The sequence below is a fragment of the Rattus norvegicus genome, chromosome 16, assembly GCF_021556685.1.
Source record: "Rattus norvegicus strain SHRSP/BbbUtx chromosome 16, alternate assembly SHRSP_T2T, whole genome shotgun sequence".
Lineage (NCBI taxonomy): Eukaryota > Metazoa > Chordata > Mammalia > Rodentia > Muridae > Rattus > Rattus norvegicus.
In genome coordinates this window covers 52,487,959-52,507,738 of record NC_141549.1, presented here as the reverse complement: position 1 = coordinate 52,507,738, position 19,780 = coordinate 52,487,959, and the positions used below count along the sequence as shown (strand labels likewise).

The 19,780-nt window shown below is 46.7% G+C and overlaps 2 protein-coding genes across 1 annotated transcript in view; both read right to left on the bottom strand.

Moving 5' to 3' along the window:
- Nucleotides 1-19,780, bottom strand: part of Erich1 (glutamate-rich 1) — a gene marked incomplete at its 5' end in the record, with an annotated part of 52,793,804 nt that overhangs the window by 31,156,625 nt on the left and 21,617,399 nt on the right.
- Wwc2 (WW and C2 domain containing 2) overlaps nucleotides 1-19,780 on the bottom strand; it is a 164,197-nt gene that overhangs the window by 15,925 nt on the left and 128,492 nt on the right. The window contains 6 exon segments of the mRNA NM_001109111.1: nucleotides 1,921-2,013; nucleotides 3,248-3,412; nucleotides 5,074-5,269; nucleotides 7,330-7,460; nucleotides 11,466-11,630; nucleotides 13,790-13,982. Coding sequence (NP_001102581.1) covers nucleotides 1,921-2,013; nucleotides 3,248-3,412; nucleotides 5,074-5,269; nucleotides 7,330-7,460; nucleotides 11,466-11,630; nucleotides 13,790-13,982 — 943 coding nt within the window.

Here is a 19,780-nt window from a genome sequence, read left to right as displayed (position 1 = left end):
GGATTTCTTGCCTGGATTCACAACAGGGGGATGGAAGCTATGGGATGCCTAAGAGTGAGAACAAGTGCCCTAGTTTGGAGATCTAGAGTAATTACGACGGTCATAAGAATGTAAATGAGGGGGCCCTTCTCTGACTCAGTTATACTGAGACCTCGCCCAAGTGGAAATACCTATTTTTCCTTTAATGGTGCTGGAAATCGAACTTGGGACCTTGTAGGTCTAGGCATTTTATCAGTAAGTTATACCCCAGCCTTCTTTTTATTTCAAGGCATATTTACCAAGTTCAGCCTCCCATGTACCTGAGAATATTTATGGGCCCTGTCCTGAAGCAGTTCTCTCCAAGGTTGAAGAGCTGGACTGAGCTGACACTCACACTTGGTCTGTCGGTTCCCTGTCAGGCAGGAGCAGACATGTCCTCACGTCTCCTGGCCCTGATTTGGTGTTGATTAAGGATGGAAACGGGTTTGCCCCAGCCTCAGTGAGCTAAACCACACATCTATGGGGGCTTCACTGTCTCCACCATGTCCAGCTCTTGAGTAATTATGGGAGAATTTAAAACCGGCACCTCCCTTTGGGAGCAGGCATTCTACAAAGGGGTGGGTAGCACAGGGGTGCTTTGTAGGGTTTCTGGGGGAGAAGGGGGTGTTTTTTTCTTCTTTCTATGTCCCGTCTTCCAAAGCAGATCTTATTTAGGGGTGGCAGCTTTGTGCCGTTTTAACCAGAAGTGGAGGGGCTGAGCGGGGCTGGTTACTCACAGGCTTAGTTTACAGAGCTCCTTTAGCTATACAAAGGTGAATCCTGAAATGTCGCTTAACCCAGGGATTTTAGCTGGTTTTAGGGAAGGCAGATACAGTTCCAGTAAACACCGGGTGGCGTTTTGATTTAGGAATCCATCTGAAAACATGTAGAGGTCTAAGTGCAGCGCATAACAAGTTGTCTGCACGGCTGTCACGCTGTGAGTCATGGGGTCAATGCTGTGCTGAGCCCTCCGACCACGCCCTGCCCTTCCCAATGTAATGGCAGTGCAGCTACACTGACAATGAAACAGGCAGTCATGCAGTGTAAAGCACGGAGGCCTCCAGTCAGTGCTGCTCTTTCCGCTGAGAGCTCATGGCTGAGTGCTGATTGCCAACACACTGCACACTAGTCCTTAAGAGGCTCCATGCACTTTTGCTGAAGTGTACGTGTGTTTGTGTGTAACAGGCCTGTGCATACCACCGCGTGTGTCAAAGTCAGAGGACAACTTTTGAGAGCTGGTTCCTCACCGGGGCGAGGACTCTTGTTTCTGCTGCTCTGTGTGCCCCAGCCTCGCTGGCCTGTGAGCTTCTAAGCAGCTCCCCAGTCTCTGTCCCCACATGGACGAGATGCGTACTACCACATGCAGCGTTTTCACTTGGGTCATCTGCCCTGAGTGGTTAGCACATTTACTCAGGAGCCATCACCCCAGCCTGGGAAAGATTTCTGACTCTAAAGCGGGGGGAGTCATGCACTCAAAGCATTTGCAGGCTTAGATATTTCTCGCTGGGCTATGTATGTGTTAGAGAAGGCAGGGATTGCATGAAGGAAACGATGTTACAGAACCTAGATATTTAGTGATGAGATCTATGTTGGACAAAAGAGGGCCAGAAGACAAGGCTTTTCCAAGTTGGGCGGTGGCGCCGGCATGTGCTGTGGCATTCTTCCTGGGGACTCGTGAGGACACGGCTCCTCCTCCCTGACAGGCTGACTAGGAAGATCATAAGTTCAAAGACAGAATACAGAGTGAGTCTGAGGCCAAATCAGGGCCAAACTACGCACCCTGGCTCAGTAAGTGGCTCAGAGCTGCACCTCAGGGGCCTCAGTGACCAGCCGGAGAGCTGGCAATGGACACCCAACCACTCTGGAATTTAGGGTCATCAAGTCTGGCTCGGGGATACGTACCCTTTTGACACGCAAACTGCGTCGCTCAGTGGAGTTTCTCACAAACAAGGACTTTTTGGCCAAGGTTGAGCTGTCACTGTCACTGCGATTTAACTGGTGACAAAGACAAAAAGAACAGACAACAATCACCAAACAAGCAACAGAGCTGGCGGCAGTCGGGACAGAGGCGTTCATGGGATAAGGCCGGTATCGAGAGGCTACCCGCTTCTTCCGCTTCTCTCCCATGCTGGTCAACCCAGGGCCTCACACAGGCTAGGGAACAGATCAACCACTGAGCCACATCCTTAGCCCACGAGCTGTATTTTAAAGAAACTCTTTCATAAACAATTTCTTCCCTACTCTTTGGTTTTTTGAACTTAATTTTCTTAAACATCTTGAAGAGCTGCCTGCCTTTGGACGCATGTGAAGGTAACTGGTTTCGTTTTTCGTAATGAATCCCGTTCGGCCCTTGTAGCTCACAGGTGGTTTGTTTCTCTAGAGGACAGCGCTCAGAGCCTGAGCTGCCCAGAATGCGCATGCCCACTCCTGTCCTGGCTCAGGCTCAACAGAAGGTCGCCTTATCAGCAAAGGCTGCCCAGAGACTCCTGCCTACAGCCTGCCATGGGAAAGACCGCCCGCCGCACTTCATGGCTTCTTAGGCATTAGGGTCTGGCTCACTCACAAGGACAAAAGATCGAAAATGGAAGGGGGCAGGGTCTTTGGTTCTAGAAAAGTTTCCAATAAAAGTATTTTATTGCCTGAATAAGTTTGGAAATTTAAAAGTCTGTCTCTTATTGTACATAATATTAAATTACTTACTGTGATTCATAAATAATTCATGAAATAAAATTTGGGAAACTGATGTAAATCTAGTAATTTTCTTCACAGGACTGAGTCTGATTTGGGGACTGGAGGTCTTAGAACATGATTTTTGTTGTAAAATCCAATTTATATTTTCTCTTCAGCGAGATTAACATGGTTAGAAATGCATACGAAATAGGCAAAATACATTTCTTAAGTTACTTTGTTTCTAAACATAAAAGTTCAACAATTCTTAGCATCTAAATCCTTAAACTACTTCTTTGCCAAGTAAATTCCATTAGGGCCAGCAAGACATTGAGTGTTTGGGAAAACAAACCGACTACAAGAACCCCCAGGGTATGATACTGTACACCTGCCCTGCAGTCTTTCCAGGCATTAGTGTCTCCAGTCAGATGTGCAGCTCCCTTGCACAGCTCCTGGTTATTATCGGGCCACTCACTGGCGGGGGGCGTGGCTGCCATGGCTGGCCACTCACTGGTGGGGGTGTGGCCGACAAGGCTGGCCCCTCAGCAATGCTGCCCCTTACCCTGCAGATGTACTGGCTCCTCTCGCCTGGGGAAAAGGTTTGTGAACGCACGATCACGCTGCTTCTCACAAACGGATGGTGCTGAGAGCTCAGGCTGCTGCGGTCTTTTGGACGAACTGCAATGTTGCTGTCAACTGCTTCATCTGTATTCGTCTCCTTATCCACCTGCAATGAAAGTTGGCGATTCATCAGGAGCAGACAGCAGCATGCGAGTGAGTGAGCAAAGATCGAAAGTTAGGCAGAGACTCCTCCACCAGTGCTGCGAGCAAGGCTTGTCTAACAGAGAACCATGTTTCAGAAAGGAGAGAGGGGAGGCGGCTTTCTACTTCGAAGAATCTTATTTGGACATGTATTATCGTTAAACTGATCTTTGTCAGAACATGGTACGATGATAAAAAAATGATTAAAAATTCAATATAGCTTCTGGAGAGATGGCTCAGTAGTTAAGAGCACTGGCTGCTCTTGTCGGGTCCCAGGTTCAATTTCCAGCACCCACACAGCAGCTCACATCTATCTACAACTCTAGTTCCAGGGGATCTGCCTCCCTTTTCCTGTCACTGTGGGCAAGCACATGGTGCATAGACATGAGGTAAAGTGCTAACCAGTTACAGGCTTCCATTATACAAGTGGTTGTTCACCTGCAATAAATCAGATGCTGTTCCCTAAACCCAACTCTCCAGAGCGGTTTCTCTCCATGCCCTTTACAGATGCATGGGCACTGCAGTCTTGTTAGGGGAATGCCCTGGTAATGATGGCATTTGACAGATTCTCACCCAAGGTCACGTTGTCTGTGCATACTTCCTAGGTGTGGTGGTCTGGATATGCTTGGCCCATGGGAAGTGCTACTATTAGGAGGTGTGGCCTTGTTGGAGTAGGTGTGGCTTTGTTATAGGAAGTACATCACTGTGGGGGAGGGCTTTGAGGTCCTAAGCCTCCTTCTGGCTCCCTGTGGATCAAGATATAGCATTTCCAGCTCCTTCTCCAGCACCATGCTCCCACCTTGATGATAATGAACTGAACCTGTGAACCTGTAAGCCAGCCCCAATTAGATGTTGTCCTTTATAAGAGTTGCCTTGGTCTTTGGTCACAGCAGTGGAAACCCCAACTAAGACACTGGGCCTAACCAAATCAGTGTCATCTTCAAAACAGGTTCCTGCTAGCATTCCAGCCAGCCAAGGTGAACTTGAATTCTTACTTCATGTTTCACACTGAAATAGACTTGCAACTTGGTACCATTAAGCAGCCCCTGCCCCTGATGTCTCTATAATAGAAACAAGATTTGTTTGAGATGGAGTCTTGCCATGGGGCCCAGGCTGGCCTGACGCTCATAATCCTCCTGCATCAGGAGGGCTGGCCTTATAGGAATCACCACATCTAGGTCAGAAAATATTTAATTAAGAAATATGTCTTAGTCGTTGTTTGGTTGGTTGTTTTGGAGATGGGTCATGTATATGTCAGCCAGCCTATATGCTCACTACAGGTTATGCCGCCTTTATCTTCGAGTGCCAGGATGACAGCGATGTGCCCACCGTGGCTATTTGTTCTGTAAGCACTGTACCAACTCAGCTATTCCTCGAGCCCCAGACAACGTCTAACATTCACAGAGTTGAGAGACCAAGGAGCAAGTATTGCTTCTGCCAATATAACGGAAGAGTTGACCTTCTGGCCCCGTGAAATGCTAAAGTGCTTTCGATGCCGAGTGGTGACAGGGCCATAGAAGTCTGTCAGCCATCCGTGGGGCCCACTGCTGACTGAGACGAGAAAACAAGGAACCCCTTGGGTGGCGTCTCCAAGGCTTCCCTCAGGAGGTTGCAGCGAACATTTACCAGGGTGGGAACCGCAGTTGCTGGCTGGCCGGGGTCTTCAGTGCGCCCCTTCTCCTTCCGACACTGGTCTCTGCTTGTCCCAGGCCCCCTAGTGCATGGACTCGGGTCTTCTGGGCAGTGACCGCCCTCTGCCAAGTGAACCCCAGACTCTTTCGCAGCCACAGTTTCGGCAGAGGCCTCTCTTAGCATCGTTAAACTATGGTGAAACAGAACAAAACAGAGTCATTTTCATTATGGCAGGCCTATGGAGGCGTGGTCATCCATCTACCTGCGATCGGAGACACACTGTGACAGCTGGAAGCTCTTTGACTAACTAAGTAGACCAAGAAAAATAGGTTCTCACTGTATGCTTCAGGAATCCAGAGCAAAATCACCACTAAAATTACCACTACAAAAATGCTGTTTATGAAACTTGACCAAGTCTCTAGATATTCAACAGAAATATCCAAGAACCACAGACCAATTTTAACTTCAGCATGTAAACACATAACATTCACTATAAAATAACTTAATATTATCAGTTCATTGTACTATCAGTCATAATTCTTGATTATTCTTCGCTAAGGCTTGAGGGTTGCGTTACTAACTGTTCACTGTCAGGCAGGCAGGCAGAGACCTGTGCAGACGTTTGTTACTGAACTACCCGGTGACTCACGGCCTCACATGCTCTTCCTTAACAAGAGCTGTGGCCTGCATGTGGGTGGTGATGAGAACAAGACCACACGGCCAGAGAGACGGCCCGGGGTTAAGAGCACTGGCTGCTCTTCCAGAGGTCCCAGGTTTAGTTTCCAGCTCCTTGGCAAGAGTTCACAACCCTCTGTTAAGTCCAGGTCCAGAGGATCAGATGCCCTCTTCTGGCCTCTTGGGGGAACTGCATGCACATAGTGCACATGTATATGTAGACAAAATACCCATACGCATAAAATAAAAATAAATAAAAATATCAAAAGATATCGTTAAAGAATTTGATCAGGTTATACAGAATGTATACCGCAGGACTGCGAGGCCTGGAACATGGCTTGCTGAGTCTCCTGTCCTGGAACTAGAAAGATTCTTTTCCACTGACTTTTAAATGTCAAGCCTTAATCACAACGGGTGACATATTGGCAGACTGACACAGACTGGTTATTAAGTATCTGGCCATGAAAGGAACACAAGGGAGAACGAACAAATACTACAGTGAACTAAAAGTCCCCCTTCTTAAAGCTACTAAGTATAGTCCTTGAATTAGTAGGAACGTTAGATGCTTAAAGACACTAGGACAAAGATGATGGCCTCTCCCACCGGGCGTTACCCACTGTGTCCCCATGCCTTACATCACTGCTGCAGCCCTTCCTTACCAATGTCCACGACCAACGTCTGTGACATTCCTCGTCATGCTGAGTGTCTAACGTGTTTTATCATTACATGTAACATACACAGGAGGGCAGACCTTACTTACTCGCTAACAGCAGTCCACCACACATAACAGTAAAACGACTTTCATAAGTTGTTTCATAAAAGGACTTTAATCTTAATTCGTTTATAGATGGAAGCTACTCAAAATGGAGGCATTTGCTAAAATGTCTTTTTAGAGAACATAGAGAACTCCTGGGAGATGACCCTTCACATTCGGACACACAGAAACACAGACACATAGACACATGACCTGGAATCCTTAAAGGATGGGCTACTGACACAGAGAGGAAACTCAAGACCAGTTCTGCAACGGTAACAAAAACTTTGCCCAAGGACAGCCTGAATGGCGTTTCTAATCAAGGGAAATAAGTCAGTTTTACCTCATCTATGACTTTACAGCAGTGGCTCTCAACCTTCCTGATGTTGTGACCCTTTAACACAGTTCCTTATGTTGTGGTAAGCCCCGAACACAATACTGTTTTGCTGCTACTTCACAATTGTGGTGTTGAGACCATCATGAATCATAACATAAGTATCTGTGTTTTCTGATGGTTTTAGGTGACCCCAGTGAAAGGGTCGATCAGACCCCAGGGGTCCTGACCTACAAGTGGAGATCCACTGCTCTGTCATAAGGTTTCTGTGGCTTTCTAGATGAACAGCTTGAACAAAAAGTCAGTGCACAGGACGCAGCAAGAGAGAAGAGCCCAACCAATGGGCTAACTCTGCCAGGCTCTCCACTCCTTTTGCTAACTCTCCAATGACAAGGAGAGGCTCCAGCCAGCACTCCCAGATGTCACACTGTTTCAAACTAAGGGCCCCCAAAGTTCCTTGGAGAAACTAAGATTGGTTACTGCATACCAATCTTCCCCTGGACCCCGCTGCTCTGGCCTCAGTTCCTCCTCTTCCTCCTCCTCCTCCTCTTGGGCCAGTTCTTGCTCCACAGCCAACAGCTCAGCTGAAGTTCTCGCGAGTAAGGCTGACACAGCATCCTGCAGTACGGAAGCCAGACGGCAGTTAGCGCCACACACTCCAAATATGATGTGAAACAGCTTGTGCCAGACCCACTTCTCCTGCTGAGAACAAATATGAAAGCTGAACAAAATGAAACCAAAACAAATACAAACTCCCAGATGTTACAGAGCAAGAGGACTGTCAGGGGCTGTCAGGCTGTCAGACTGAGGTCCCAGGGAAAAAAAGAGATAGAAGAAAGATGACCATCACTGCCAGTGTTTCCTCCACAGACATTTGTCAACCTAGGCATGGGGCCTGCGGGGTGAACAGATGGGCTGCCTGGAACGGCGGCCCCACAGCCCACAGCGTGAAAAGACCAGCATGGAGCGCAGAGCTACCAAGGCAATCCACATAAAAGAGGTTGGAGGAAAGGAATGGGGAGGTGGGCCCCGCATTATATTATCCAGGGTGTTTCTGTTCAGGCTTTTGCCTTTCCTAAGCTGCATCTGTACAGAGCCAGACACAGAGAAAGCCAAAACCAGCTGCTAGCAACCCAACAGCAGGCAGATATCTCGGGCCTCAGGGTTCTGGAGAGAGAAAACTTGGAATCCAGAACCCCCGGGTGATGCAGGCAACGTTCCCATGCTGTCATCCCCCTTCCAGAAGAGTCACCTCATTTCTACAACATTTCAGCTGGCGTTTTTTCAGGCCCTCATTCAAGAAGGCCAGCCTTCCACCAACGGCTAGTGGTAGGAAGCCAAAAGAAACAACCGACAACAGAGGCAGACCCACAGGTGACTCATACGCTGAAGTCTATCAGAGACAGCAATTAAACCTTTACAACTCGCATATTAAAGAGAAACTGATGAAATTACAGATTTTCCAGGTATGAAGACAAAGAGAAGCACCTCAGTGCATAGGAATGCAGCTGCTCCAATCAGAGGAGACTAAAACCTGGTCAGCAGTGGGAGGAGAAAGGGTGCGGTCCATTTTAACATTTTAGATTGCATCATCAGTGGCAAGATGACAGATTGTAAGTCTATGACCATGAGAATGGATGGAGAGGAGTCAGGATAAACAGCCACCAAGAGAGAAGACAAACAGCTAAGACACGTTAGCTGGTGCCCCAGTCACAGCCAGGTGGCTTGTGCTACACCCAGTCACAACAAGGAAAAGTGTGTTCAAGGACTCTAGCCACTGATCATCCTCAGAATGGGGGCAAGAGAAAACTGGGGGACCAGTTTGGCCACCGAAAACTGAAGCTGAAGGCTGAGCTAATACGCTGTGAGGAAGAGAGACAGGCAGGGCCCCCTGACGTCTGCCCATCACTGGGAGGATCCAAGGGTTTGCAGTAGAGGAGCAGCACAGACTGGAAGCCAAGAGAGTCCCTCTGATACCATGGCTACTGCCAGGACAAGCTGTCTGGGGACCCTCTGATCAGGGACACAGGAAGTTGGTGGCATTCTTGATGCAGCATCCAGTGGATGAGGAGGGTAAACTGGTGGCTGGGCTCTGCACATCCTTGGAGTCTGAGGCACAGGGCCCTGCACATCAATTGGGCTCCAAAGCTTCAGGGTCAGGAATGTAAGCTCACCCCGGGGAAGTCAGACTTCAGAAGCCTGGCAGAAGACTGCCTGGCCACGGACTGCTCCAGAGGCACAGTGGCCGGACTTGGCTGAACTACTGGGACTAACAGCTCTTCTTGCCACAATCTGTGGAGTCTGACTAGAAAAACAAAGGGAAAAACCACAATACGAGGGGCAGGAGAAACCACACTTCTCCAACCAGGAAACACCGGCACAGCACACAGAGCTTCCTAGTTCATCTTCTTGCTTGTTTATTTTTATTTTTTAAATAATAATCCTTTAAATCTCAAGCACAAGAAGCATTTAGAACTGCAAACAGACATGGCCAGAGAAGAAGGAAGCTTCCTAAGCCAAGGTGCCAATACAAGGAAGGGGCTGGGCTATGGCTCAGTCAGGAGTGGCTGCTTTGCAAGCCCCAGGGCCTGCATTTGATTCTCTGAATCCATGTGAGAAGACCTGGGCATGGCGGTGACTGCCTGTGTGCTCAGGAGGCTACAGAGACAGCTGGGGCTTGAAGACTACCAGGGCTAAGTCCAGGCCAGCGAGGTCCTGTCTCAAAGACCAAAGTGAGAAGCACATGAAGAGTGGGAGCCTCAGCTGTCCCATGGTCTGCATACGGATGCTCACACAAGGGCACAGGAACTTGCACACAAATGAACACATGCATATACAACATATGTGCACACAAGGGGAAAAACTAGTGAAACAAGTGGAGGGCCACTAAAAACCGTGAGGGAAAAAGGCCAACTGCATGCAAAGGTGGAAACATCAGACTTTTTGTGAGCAACCCACACCCAGAACAATATAAACCCTGAAAGGAGTAACTGTCCACCGAGACTGCTACATGAGCACAGTCCTCTCTCAAAACGGGTGGGACAATCACACACACACACACACACACACACACACACACACACACACACACACACACACACACACGAAAGCACTCGTGACAACCCCAACACCACCGTGGGAGCTCTGGGCGGAATACTAAGCACAGAGGAAGAAGACAGTCTTATCCACAAAAGCATTTTACATGAGAAACAAATGACCAGGAGAGCTGAAAAGGAATAAATCACGTGATCAGAGCAAACCAGTAAACCCGGAACACTAGTGTGGAGGAGGGGAGACCACAAGCACTCTAATCAGCCAGACGCTGCCAACAGAACCTTAGGAAACAGCACACCCCTCTCAGTAATAACTCTAAGAGCAGACGACCTTAACTCACCCATTACTGCCCGCTACCTGTGCTCCACTGAGGAGCAAGCGTGAGCCAGTGGCTGCCTCCGGGAATCTGACGTAAGTAGTAAAGAGCTCCCCAACTTAGAGTCAGAGTCGGAAACCAACCCATCAACCCATCAACCCATCAACCCATCAACCCGATGGACGCCATCCCAGCCATCAGGCGGACGGCTTCACATCTCAGTCTTTGTGGGTGTTTTAGTTAGGATTCTCTCATGGTGAAGAGGCACCATGACCAAGGCAACTCTTCAAGGACAGCATGTAATGGGCCTGTCTCACACTACTTTACAGTCCGTTGTCATCAGGGCAGGAAGCATGGCAGCGTTCAGGCAGGCACGGTGCTGGAGAAGGAGCCCAGAGTTCTAGCTTTTAATGGCTGAACATCTCTACCTTTCAGATATGAACTCAATTATGAGAAAACACTAGAATGTTAAATGTGAGCACATGAAGACAATCTCACTGAAATGAGTATGCTCCTAAAAAGATGTAGGTAGCGAGACCAAAATTCTGCAAATAAAGACATTGACTTTTCAACCAAAGCCCAGGCGGCAGCGGGTGGACCCAGCAGACTTGTAAGGGATTAATGTCGCTATCCTCTCAAATGTCTCCTAAATGGAGATGGGGAGGGGCTGCTTCAATGCTCATCACACAGGGAGAGGAGAAGGCTCGTGGTGCACGGTGCCCTCGGTGCACGAGGACCTGGGTCTGATCCCAGAACAACTCAAAGACTGGGAGCGGTGGTAAAGCACTGTGGTCCAGACGGGGAAGCACATCGCTGAGGACTGGCAAGCAAACAGTGGGACGTCCGCAGTAGAACCCAGTCTTGTGTTCCAGCAGACTTCTCAGTGTGTGTGGAAAAACCATCTACTAGTTAAATTTTTTGACAGAAAGATGTCTAAGAATATTGATGGATAAGATGGAAAATTAACATGCCTCCAGACTGAAAACTGATAATTAACTAAAGGAAGTGCTTCAAATACATTACTCAATGGACAAAAATATGAGTTAAAATCAAAGGTTGCCATGGCCATTTAAGACTCCAAAGCCCCACGTAACTATTTTATGGGAGATAAGTTCCTCCTGATTCCAGGCTGAAACTGGTCTCTCCTAGGATGCTGGGGAGGGGGAGAGACACTCATGAAGCCCAGCAGAGCCCCTGTCCTCCTCCGAAGTCTGGGTTCCATGTCATGATACTGCTGCTCCCAGCTGACTCACCAAGTCTGCAGAGTCAAGTGCGGGCTGCGGTGACTGAGCACCAGGCTGCCCGCCTCCTTCTTCCTTCTTCTTGCAAGGTATTTGCTTGGAAGGAAGCAAATTATACCACAGCATGAAAATCTCATTGGAAAATGGTAAATCCGCCAAGCTGATCTGCGTCCCAGCCTACGGGCAATGGGAGAAATAAAGGAGAGAGAAAAACGAGATGTTTAAATTAAATTAGTATTTGTAATGCTAAGACAGAGGATGACTGGGCGAGCTTGTCTTAAAGCAGAACTAACACACTACTGGTGACATAAAGGACTGTGTGTGTGTGTGTGTGCATGTGTGTGCGTGTGTATGTGTGTGTGTATGCATGTGTGCGTGTGTATGTGTGTGTGTGCGTGTGTGTGTATGCATGTGTGTGTGTGCGTGTGTATGCATGTGTGTGCGTGTGTGTGTGTGTGTGTGTGTGTGTGTGCCTGCGTGTTCTTGAGTAAATGTATAGTGGTCAGAGGATGACTTTCAGACATTTTTCTCAATTTCTTCTTCACTGTTGTTATTTTTTAGGAATGACAGGGTCCCTCACTGGATCTGGAGTAAAGACTCTAGGCCTCTAGCCCCTTAAGGCATGCACCACTGGGTCCTGCTTCTACACGGGTGCTGCGGTCTAGACCGAGGCACTCATCATGTGCAGGGGCAGCTAGTCCATGGGCCATCTCCCCTCCTCAGCACTGGTAGTTTTAAATCTAGACGGATTTCTATCTTTACCCGTGGTTCAATAAGAAAGAGTGCCCGATCTAACTGCCCATCCTGGGATTGTTTTGGAATGTTAAATTTCCCAACTAATTTCCCCAATGACTAAGCACACAACTTTTTCTGAATGTGGAATCAAATTTAAAAAAAAAAAGATAAATGACTAAGTTGAAACCAAAGTACTCCTTTTAATAAGTCAGAAGAATGACTTGACTATTATAAACCACCATTATAAAAAGCTTAAAGTCAGAGATGCTGATTTTGTTCTTGAATGATAATTTAACAAGTTTTCTTTGAAGCCGTGGGTCACTAGAATATCCAAAAAAAAAAAAAAAAAAAAATCCAAAAAAAAGGTAAGATGGCTTCGGACCCCACCTGCTCACGGCTGGGGTCTGACCTCAGGCTCACAGTCTCTTCAAGGCTACCCCTTAACATATTTATTAATTTTACTGGCAGCTTTGACACATGATAACCATGTTATCCACTGTACTGACAACGTCTAATGGCCAAACAGAATCATCATGGTTGCTTTCTAATTTTATCATGATATAGTATTTTTTTTTCGAATAAAGAAAACAAAAACAAACAAAAAACAAAACAAAACAAAACAAAAAAAAAAAGAAAAAAAAAGAGGAAACTGCCTGTCTTTCTTCCTGCGGTCATCATTAAATAAGTGCTTGTCCTGCACTGGACCACACAAACCGTTTTGACCATGTGTGCGCTGTCTGGATGCCCTCATACAAGGAAGGGCGAACAGGCTGACTAAAGGAACCACACTCAGTGTCTTGTTGGGTTTCAATTCTTTGTCTTTGTCTTTTTGAGGCAGAGGGTTCCTCGGTATTTTGGAACTCACTCTGTAGTCCAGACTCACGGAGATCCCCCTGCCTCTGCCTCCCGAGTACTGAGGTTAAAGGTGTGCATCTTTGCCACCACTACCACCTGGCCACTTAATTTCAGGTTGAATCAATGAATTATGCATGGGACGGTTTTGATATCCAGCTCCACCATCTAGGAGCACAAACCACTTTGGGCAGTTGCTATCGGAAAATGGAGGTAATCAAATTCTCCATCATCAAACTCCCATGACATCGTTCCAGGCTTAGAGGAGCTTAATACAGAGAGCTCTCCACACACAGGTCAAGCGCTGGAAACTGAAAACACTCCACAGAGATGGCTGTAGCAGAGGCAAAAGTTCTTCCACACCCAACGAACAGGAACACAAAGTCAAGCTGTATGGAATGTTATAGTTTACAAGTAGAATTTAAAATTCTGGAATGAGAGGAAAAAACATTCTAGAAAAAATCAGGGCTGGCAAGATGGCTGAGTGGGCAAAGGTGCTTGCCACCAAGCGGATGACTTGTGCTTTATCCTCAGAACCTGCGAGAACATGAATTCCTCTGCGCTGCCTTTCACCTTCTCGTCCATGCCTTGGCACACGTGCACGCCAACACCCATACCCAAATAAAGAAATAAACATTGAAAAAGAAAGAGCTGTGGCCACTGTTGGTCAAGTGGTAAGGAGAAGCACTTTGCAGACCAGGACCACAGTCTTATCTGAGAGCGATTAGGATTACGGCGATGGTGCCTACCAGGCATTCCTCCCTGCGGCGTTTACTGACAGAGCAGAGATCGACTCTCAGTGTCTTCTGCTGAAGGACCACCTGAGAAATGGCCACCCTGAACACATCGTTGTACAGCACAGATTCCGTGGGCGGATGGACTTTTGTGCGGAACAGACAGCTGACATCTGCCGAGGAGGGAAGCACGGCGACCCTAAAATACCTGCCAAGAATAAGCACAGAGTGAATCTCATGGCCACGTCAATCACAGTGGATTCCCAGCTATGCTTGGCAATTAGCTACAAAAGAGAGAAAGTGAGGAAATGCAGTGAGCATTATCGGATGAAAGTGCTGTGATGGGAGCTCAGCTGCAGACACTCTGTTCTTCACCCACCCATGCCCACCAGGCCCGAGCCTGGAAAACCCAGCCTGCCATCACTCCGAGACTGCAGGAAAGGCACTATGGGAAAGCAAGGAGGACGAGTCTGCAGGGCAAACCTCCCTGCGTCCACCAGCTTAAAAGTAAGCTGCCTCTGAGTCCGAGAAGGAGGGGCACGCTAACTGACGTGGAGACCGGTGATGCTCTCTCAGAGAACCCTCATCCTGGGCACCAAACAGGAGACTGCTGGTGAGCAGTCCTAGGAGTGGAACATCCTACCCCACAGAGAGAAAGCAAGGCGAAGGAGCGTTAGTAAGACGGGCACAGAGGAGGGGGCTTCAGAAATCTCATTGTCCGAGTCTCCGAAGGTGCAGACGGGACAGCCTGTTGGAAGGATCCCGTGCTGCACGGATGCAGAACAAAGTGTGCGACAGCAGTGGCTCCGGCGCTCCTTGGGGAGCGTATCTGACACTCCGTGAACATCATCATTCCTGGGAGTGGCCTGAGGTATTTTCCTCCTAATTCCAGAAAGAGAGGTCCACTAAATCTCCCCCCTTTTGATTCATACTCTTGTCTAACTTATATTCTAAAATATGTTATTTTCCTATCTAATTAGGAAAATCTGTAGTTCAATCCCATGGTTGAAAATTCCATGTTATTTCTTATTCTATATCAACATCAATTACAAAGACCCAGCACTAGAAGCCTACTGGTGGCCGATGAAAGGCTCAGTGCCCCCAGAGGGCTACAAGCTCTGGAGAGAGGAGTCTTCCTCCCTTTGTCGTCCCCCCTCTAACCCTGGCCTTCATGGAAAAGCAACATGTCAGACAGTGAGATGAAAGGAGAGGACGTCTGTCCCTTCGGCTTGCAGGTTCCAGTCGCTCTATCCCGATCCCACTGTTCATCTCAAGATGTTTCCACATCAAACAGGACAGACTTGATGAACTTCAGAAGTGAAGACAGGGCCTGGAGAGACGGCTCAGTGGTTGAGAGCACTGGCTGCTTTCCTGAGGACCTTGCTTCAGTTGCTGGCACCTACATGGCAGCTCACAGCCAGCTGCCTGTCACTCAAGTTCTTGGAGAGCCAATGCCCTCCTCTGGCATGCATGTAGTACATAGACATACATGCAGGCAAAATACCACTACACATAAAATAATAATAAAATCATCATCATCATCATCATCATCCAGGGCATAGTATCACATACCTTTACTCTTAGCACAACAAGTGGGAGGCAGAGACGGGTGGATCTGTAAGTTCAAGGTCAGCCTGGTCTACAGAATGAGTTACAGGACAGCCAGGGCTAACCAGGAAACTCTGTCTTGAAAAATCATCCCCCCCCCCCACAAAAAAAAAAAAAGGAGAGCAAGGGCCACTGTGCGGTCCATTCTGCTAGAGGGGACCTCTCCAGAGCCTGTCCCAAAATAAGGTAGCTGTTACCAACCAGCTGAACACCAACATTTGTCATAATGAGCAGTAAAATGAAGGTTTAGAGTCAGGCCTCAGTCCCAGCACTTGGGAGGTGGAAACGCAGGCTCAGGTGTCTGAGGCTAGCTTGGAACACATGAGATCTTGTCTCAAAAAACTAAAACCATAGTGCTACAGAGAGTAGTACTTATTCTTCAGAGAGGGATAGTATTTATTTTATATATATGCCAAACTTTATTATCCATTCATGTGCCCATGAAATTCAATTCTAAAGAAAAATAAAGTGACAAAATTTTCAGGAAAATGGATGGCCTTAGGATATACAGTACGAAGTCACTCACTATCTATAAGAAAACTCCCCACATGTTTTCATCATATGCAGAATCTATCCAACAGTATATGTGTGATATATCAGGTAGAAAGGTAAACAAGAAAGGCTGAATATGAACGGAAGAGGAAGGACTAAACGTAGCCAATGAACATGACTCATGGAAGAGGATATAGAAGTCATAACCAGAACTCTCATTTTTGGTGGTGGCTAAGTGCATACAAATATATTTGATATGGAAATTATAAAACCCAACATGAAGCTCGCAGTTTCTGTTACGTTACACAGTCTTTGGGTCTGACAAATTCTGGTTGATGATGTTTTTTCTTTGTAACTTTTTAACTAATGAAGTTTAAATTAGAAAAAAGAAAGGAAGAAAAGAAGGACGAAAAATAGTCAAACAAAAACCTCTCAAAGATTTTTAGCTAGAGAACATTTCAGAGTACTGTGTGTGCTTGAATGTGTCAGTGTGCCGGCTTATGTATGAGTGTAAGAAAATGTTACTCCATCTCAAGAGAGTTTAGGCCAATTAGACAAGCAACTGTGTTGATTACATGTTGCTGTACAGAAGCATATGCTACACACCAGCTGGCTGACAACCACTATTGCTACCCTCTGGGCTTAAGGACTAGGACCTCCTGTGAGGTTAGGATGACTGTCACTGGTGTAGCTGAGGGAGAACACTTGTGTGTAAGAAGAGGCACGGAGGCTGGAGAGACTGCCTCAAGAGAAGAACATTTACCACTCTTGTGGAGGACTGTGCTTGACTTTCAGCACTCACACAGCAGCTCCTTGGATGCCAGGAACATACATGGTGCCCAGGCAAACACTCACAGACATAAAATAAAAATAATTAGGAAGGAAGGCAGGCAGGCCAGCCATGGGTGTAGACATACTACTAAGAGCCATTGACAACATACCCCGGTATCACAGATTGTGAACAAGACGTCTCAAATGGTAGACAGCATGAAGCCTGTCTTCCCCAAATGCTGCCAGCTGTGTAGATGCCCAGTCTCCCTGCTCACCTTGTTAGTGAAGTGGGTCCCCAGGCTCTGTTCAGGAAGTCCCCCTGGATCCTAATGCCAGCTTTGATGGCTGTCGGGGATGCTCAACCATTTAGTCTATTTGTCTGCACTCTGCTTCTGCACACCCCACCCCTCTCCCCGTGATGATGGTGATGTGGGCAAATACTCAGGACTCGTACACATACTCTGCTTAAAGTCCCGGCCTCTGAGGAAGTCATGGTCATTAAGAAAGCAGCTCCCTGGCTGGGCCCCATCCCTGTGCTGCAATGAGGGGAGGGTCAAATGCAGAGCAGACTCACAGTCACTCGCCCTTCTCAAAATCACTGGCTCTAGAGGGGACTGGTGGTTAAGAGCTCTGGAAAGAGGCCCTCCTAGGAAAGAGCCCTGAGGCCACGGGCAGTGGAGAACTCTGCTAACACTGTGTTGGGAGACAACTACACTGAGGAGTTACTACTCGCCAGAAGCAGGCATGGAGGCTAAAAACCCATGCTTTCACATAGCCTAATATGTTTCTGCGGCAATGCTTAACTTAACCACTGCATATTCATGTATGACATCACACTTAGTCACTGCATACTCATGTATGACGACATCACACTTAACCACTGCATATTCATATATGACATCACACTTAGCTACTGCATACTCATGTATGACATCACACTTAACCACTGCATACTCATGTATGACATCACACTTAACCACTGCATACTCATGTATGACATCACACTTAACCACTGCATACTCATGTATGACATCACACTTAACCACTGCATACTCATGCATGACGACATCACACTTAACCACTGCATACTCATGTATGACATCACACTTAGCTACTGCATACTCATGTATGACATCACACTTAACCACTGCATACTCATGTATGACATCACACTTAACCACTGCATACTCATGTATGACATCACACTTAACCACTGCATACTCATGTATGACATCACACTTAACCACTGCATACTCATGTATGACATCACACTTAACCACTGCATACTCATGTATGACATCACACTTAGCTACTGCATACTCATGTATGACATCACACTTAGCTACTGCATACTCATGTATGACATCACACTTAACCACTGCATACTCATGTATGACATCACACTTAGCTACTGCATACTCATGCATGACGACATCACACTTAACCACTGCATACTCATGTATGACATCACACTTAGCTACTGCATACTCATGTATGACATCACACTTAACCACTGCATACTCATGTATGACATCACACTTAACCACTGCATACTCATGTATGACATCACACTTAGCTACTGCATACTCATGTATGACATCACACTTAGCTACTGCATACTCATGTATGACATCACACTTAACCACTGCATACTCATGTATGACATCACACTTAGCTACTGCATACTCATGCATGACGACATCACACTTAACCACTGCATACTCATGTATGACATCACACTTAGCTACTGCATACTCATGTATGACATCACACTTAACCACTGCATACTCATGTATGACATCACACTTAGCTACTGCATACTCATGTATGACATCACACTTAACCACTGCATACTCATGTATGACATCACACTTAGCTACTGCATACTCATGTATGACATCACACTTAACCACTGCATACTCATGTATCACATCACACTTAACCACTGCATACTCATGTATGACATCACACTTAGTCACTGCATACTCATGCATGACGACATCACACTTAACCACTGCATACTCATGTATGACATCACACTTAGCTACTGCATACTCATGTATGACATCACACTTAACCACTGCATACTCATGTATGACATCACACTTAGCTACTGCATACTCATGCATGACGACATCACACTTAACCACTGCATACTCATGTATGACATCACACTTAGCTACTGCATACTCATGTATGACATCACACTTAACCACTGCATACTCATGTATGACATCACACTTAACCACTGCATACTCATGTATGACATCACACTTAGCTACTGCATACTCATGTATGACATCACACTTAGCTACTGCATACTCATGTATGACATCACACTTAACAACTGCATACTCATGTATGACATCACACTTAACCACTGCATACTCGTGTATGACATCACACTTAGCTACTGCATACTCATGTATGACATCACACTTAACCACTGCATACTCATGTATGACATCACACTTAGTCACTGCATACTCATGCATGACGACATCACACTTAACCACTGCATACTCATGTATGACATCACACTTAGCTACTGCATACTCATGTATGACATCACACTTAACCACTGCATACTCATGCATGACGACATCACACTTAACCACTGCATACTCATGTATGACATCACACTTAGCTACTGCATACTCATGCATGACGACATCACACTTAACCACTGCATACTCATGTATGACATCACACTTAGCTACTGCATACTCATGTATGACATCACACTTAACCACTGCATACTCATGCATGACGACATCACACTTAACCACTGCATACTCATGCATGACGACATCACACTTAACCACTGCATACTCATGTATGACATCACACTTAACCACTGCATACTCATGTATGACATCACACTTAACCACTGCATACTCATGTATGACATCACATTTAGCCACTGCATATTCATGTATGACATCAGGAAAAAGTGTTTCCAAACCAATAGTAGTGGCTACTATCCAATAACAGAAATGAAAATCAGATTCCCAGCAATCAGGTCCCGACATGGTCTGTGGATGAAGAAGGGACCATGAAGTGTTGGTTCCTAACCTCAGTGGCAATCCTCTGAACAGGACCTAACTCTGCTTTCCTCACGTGTTCTGCTTCATC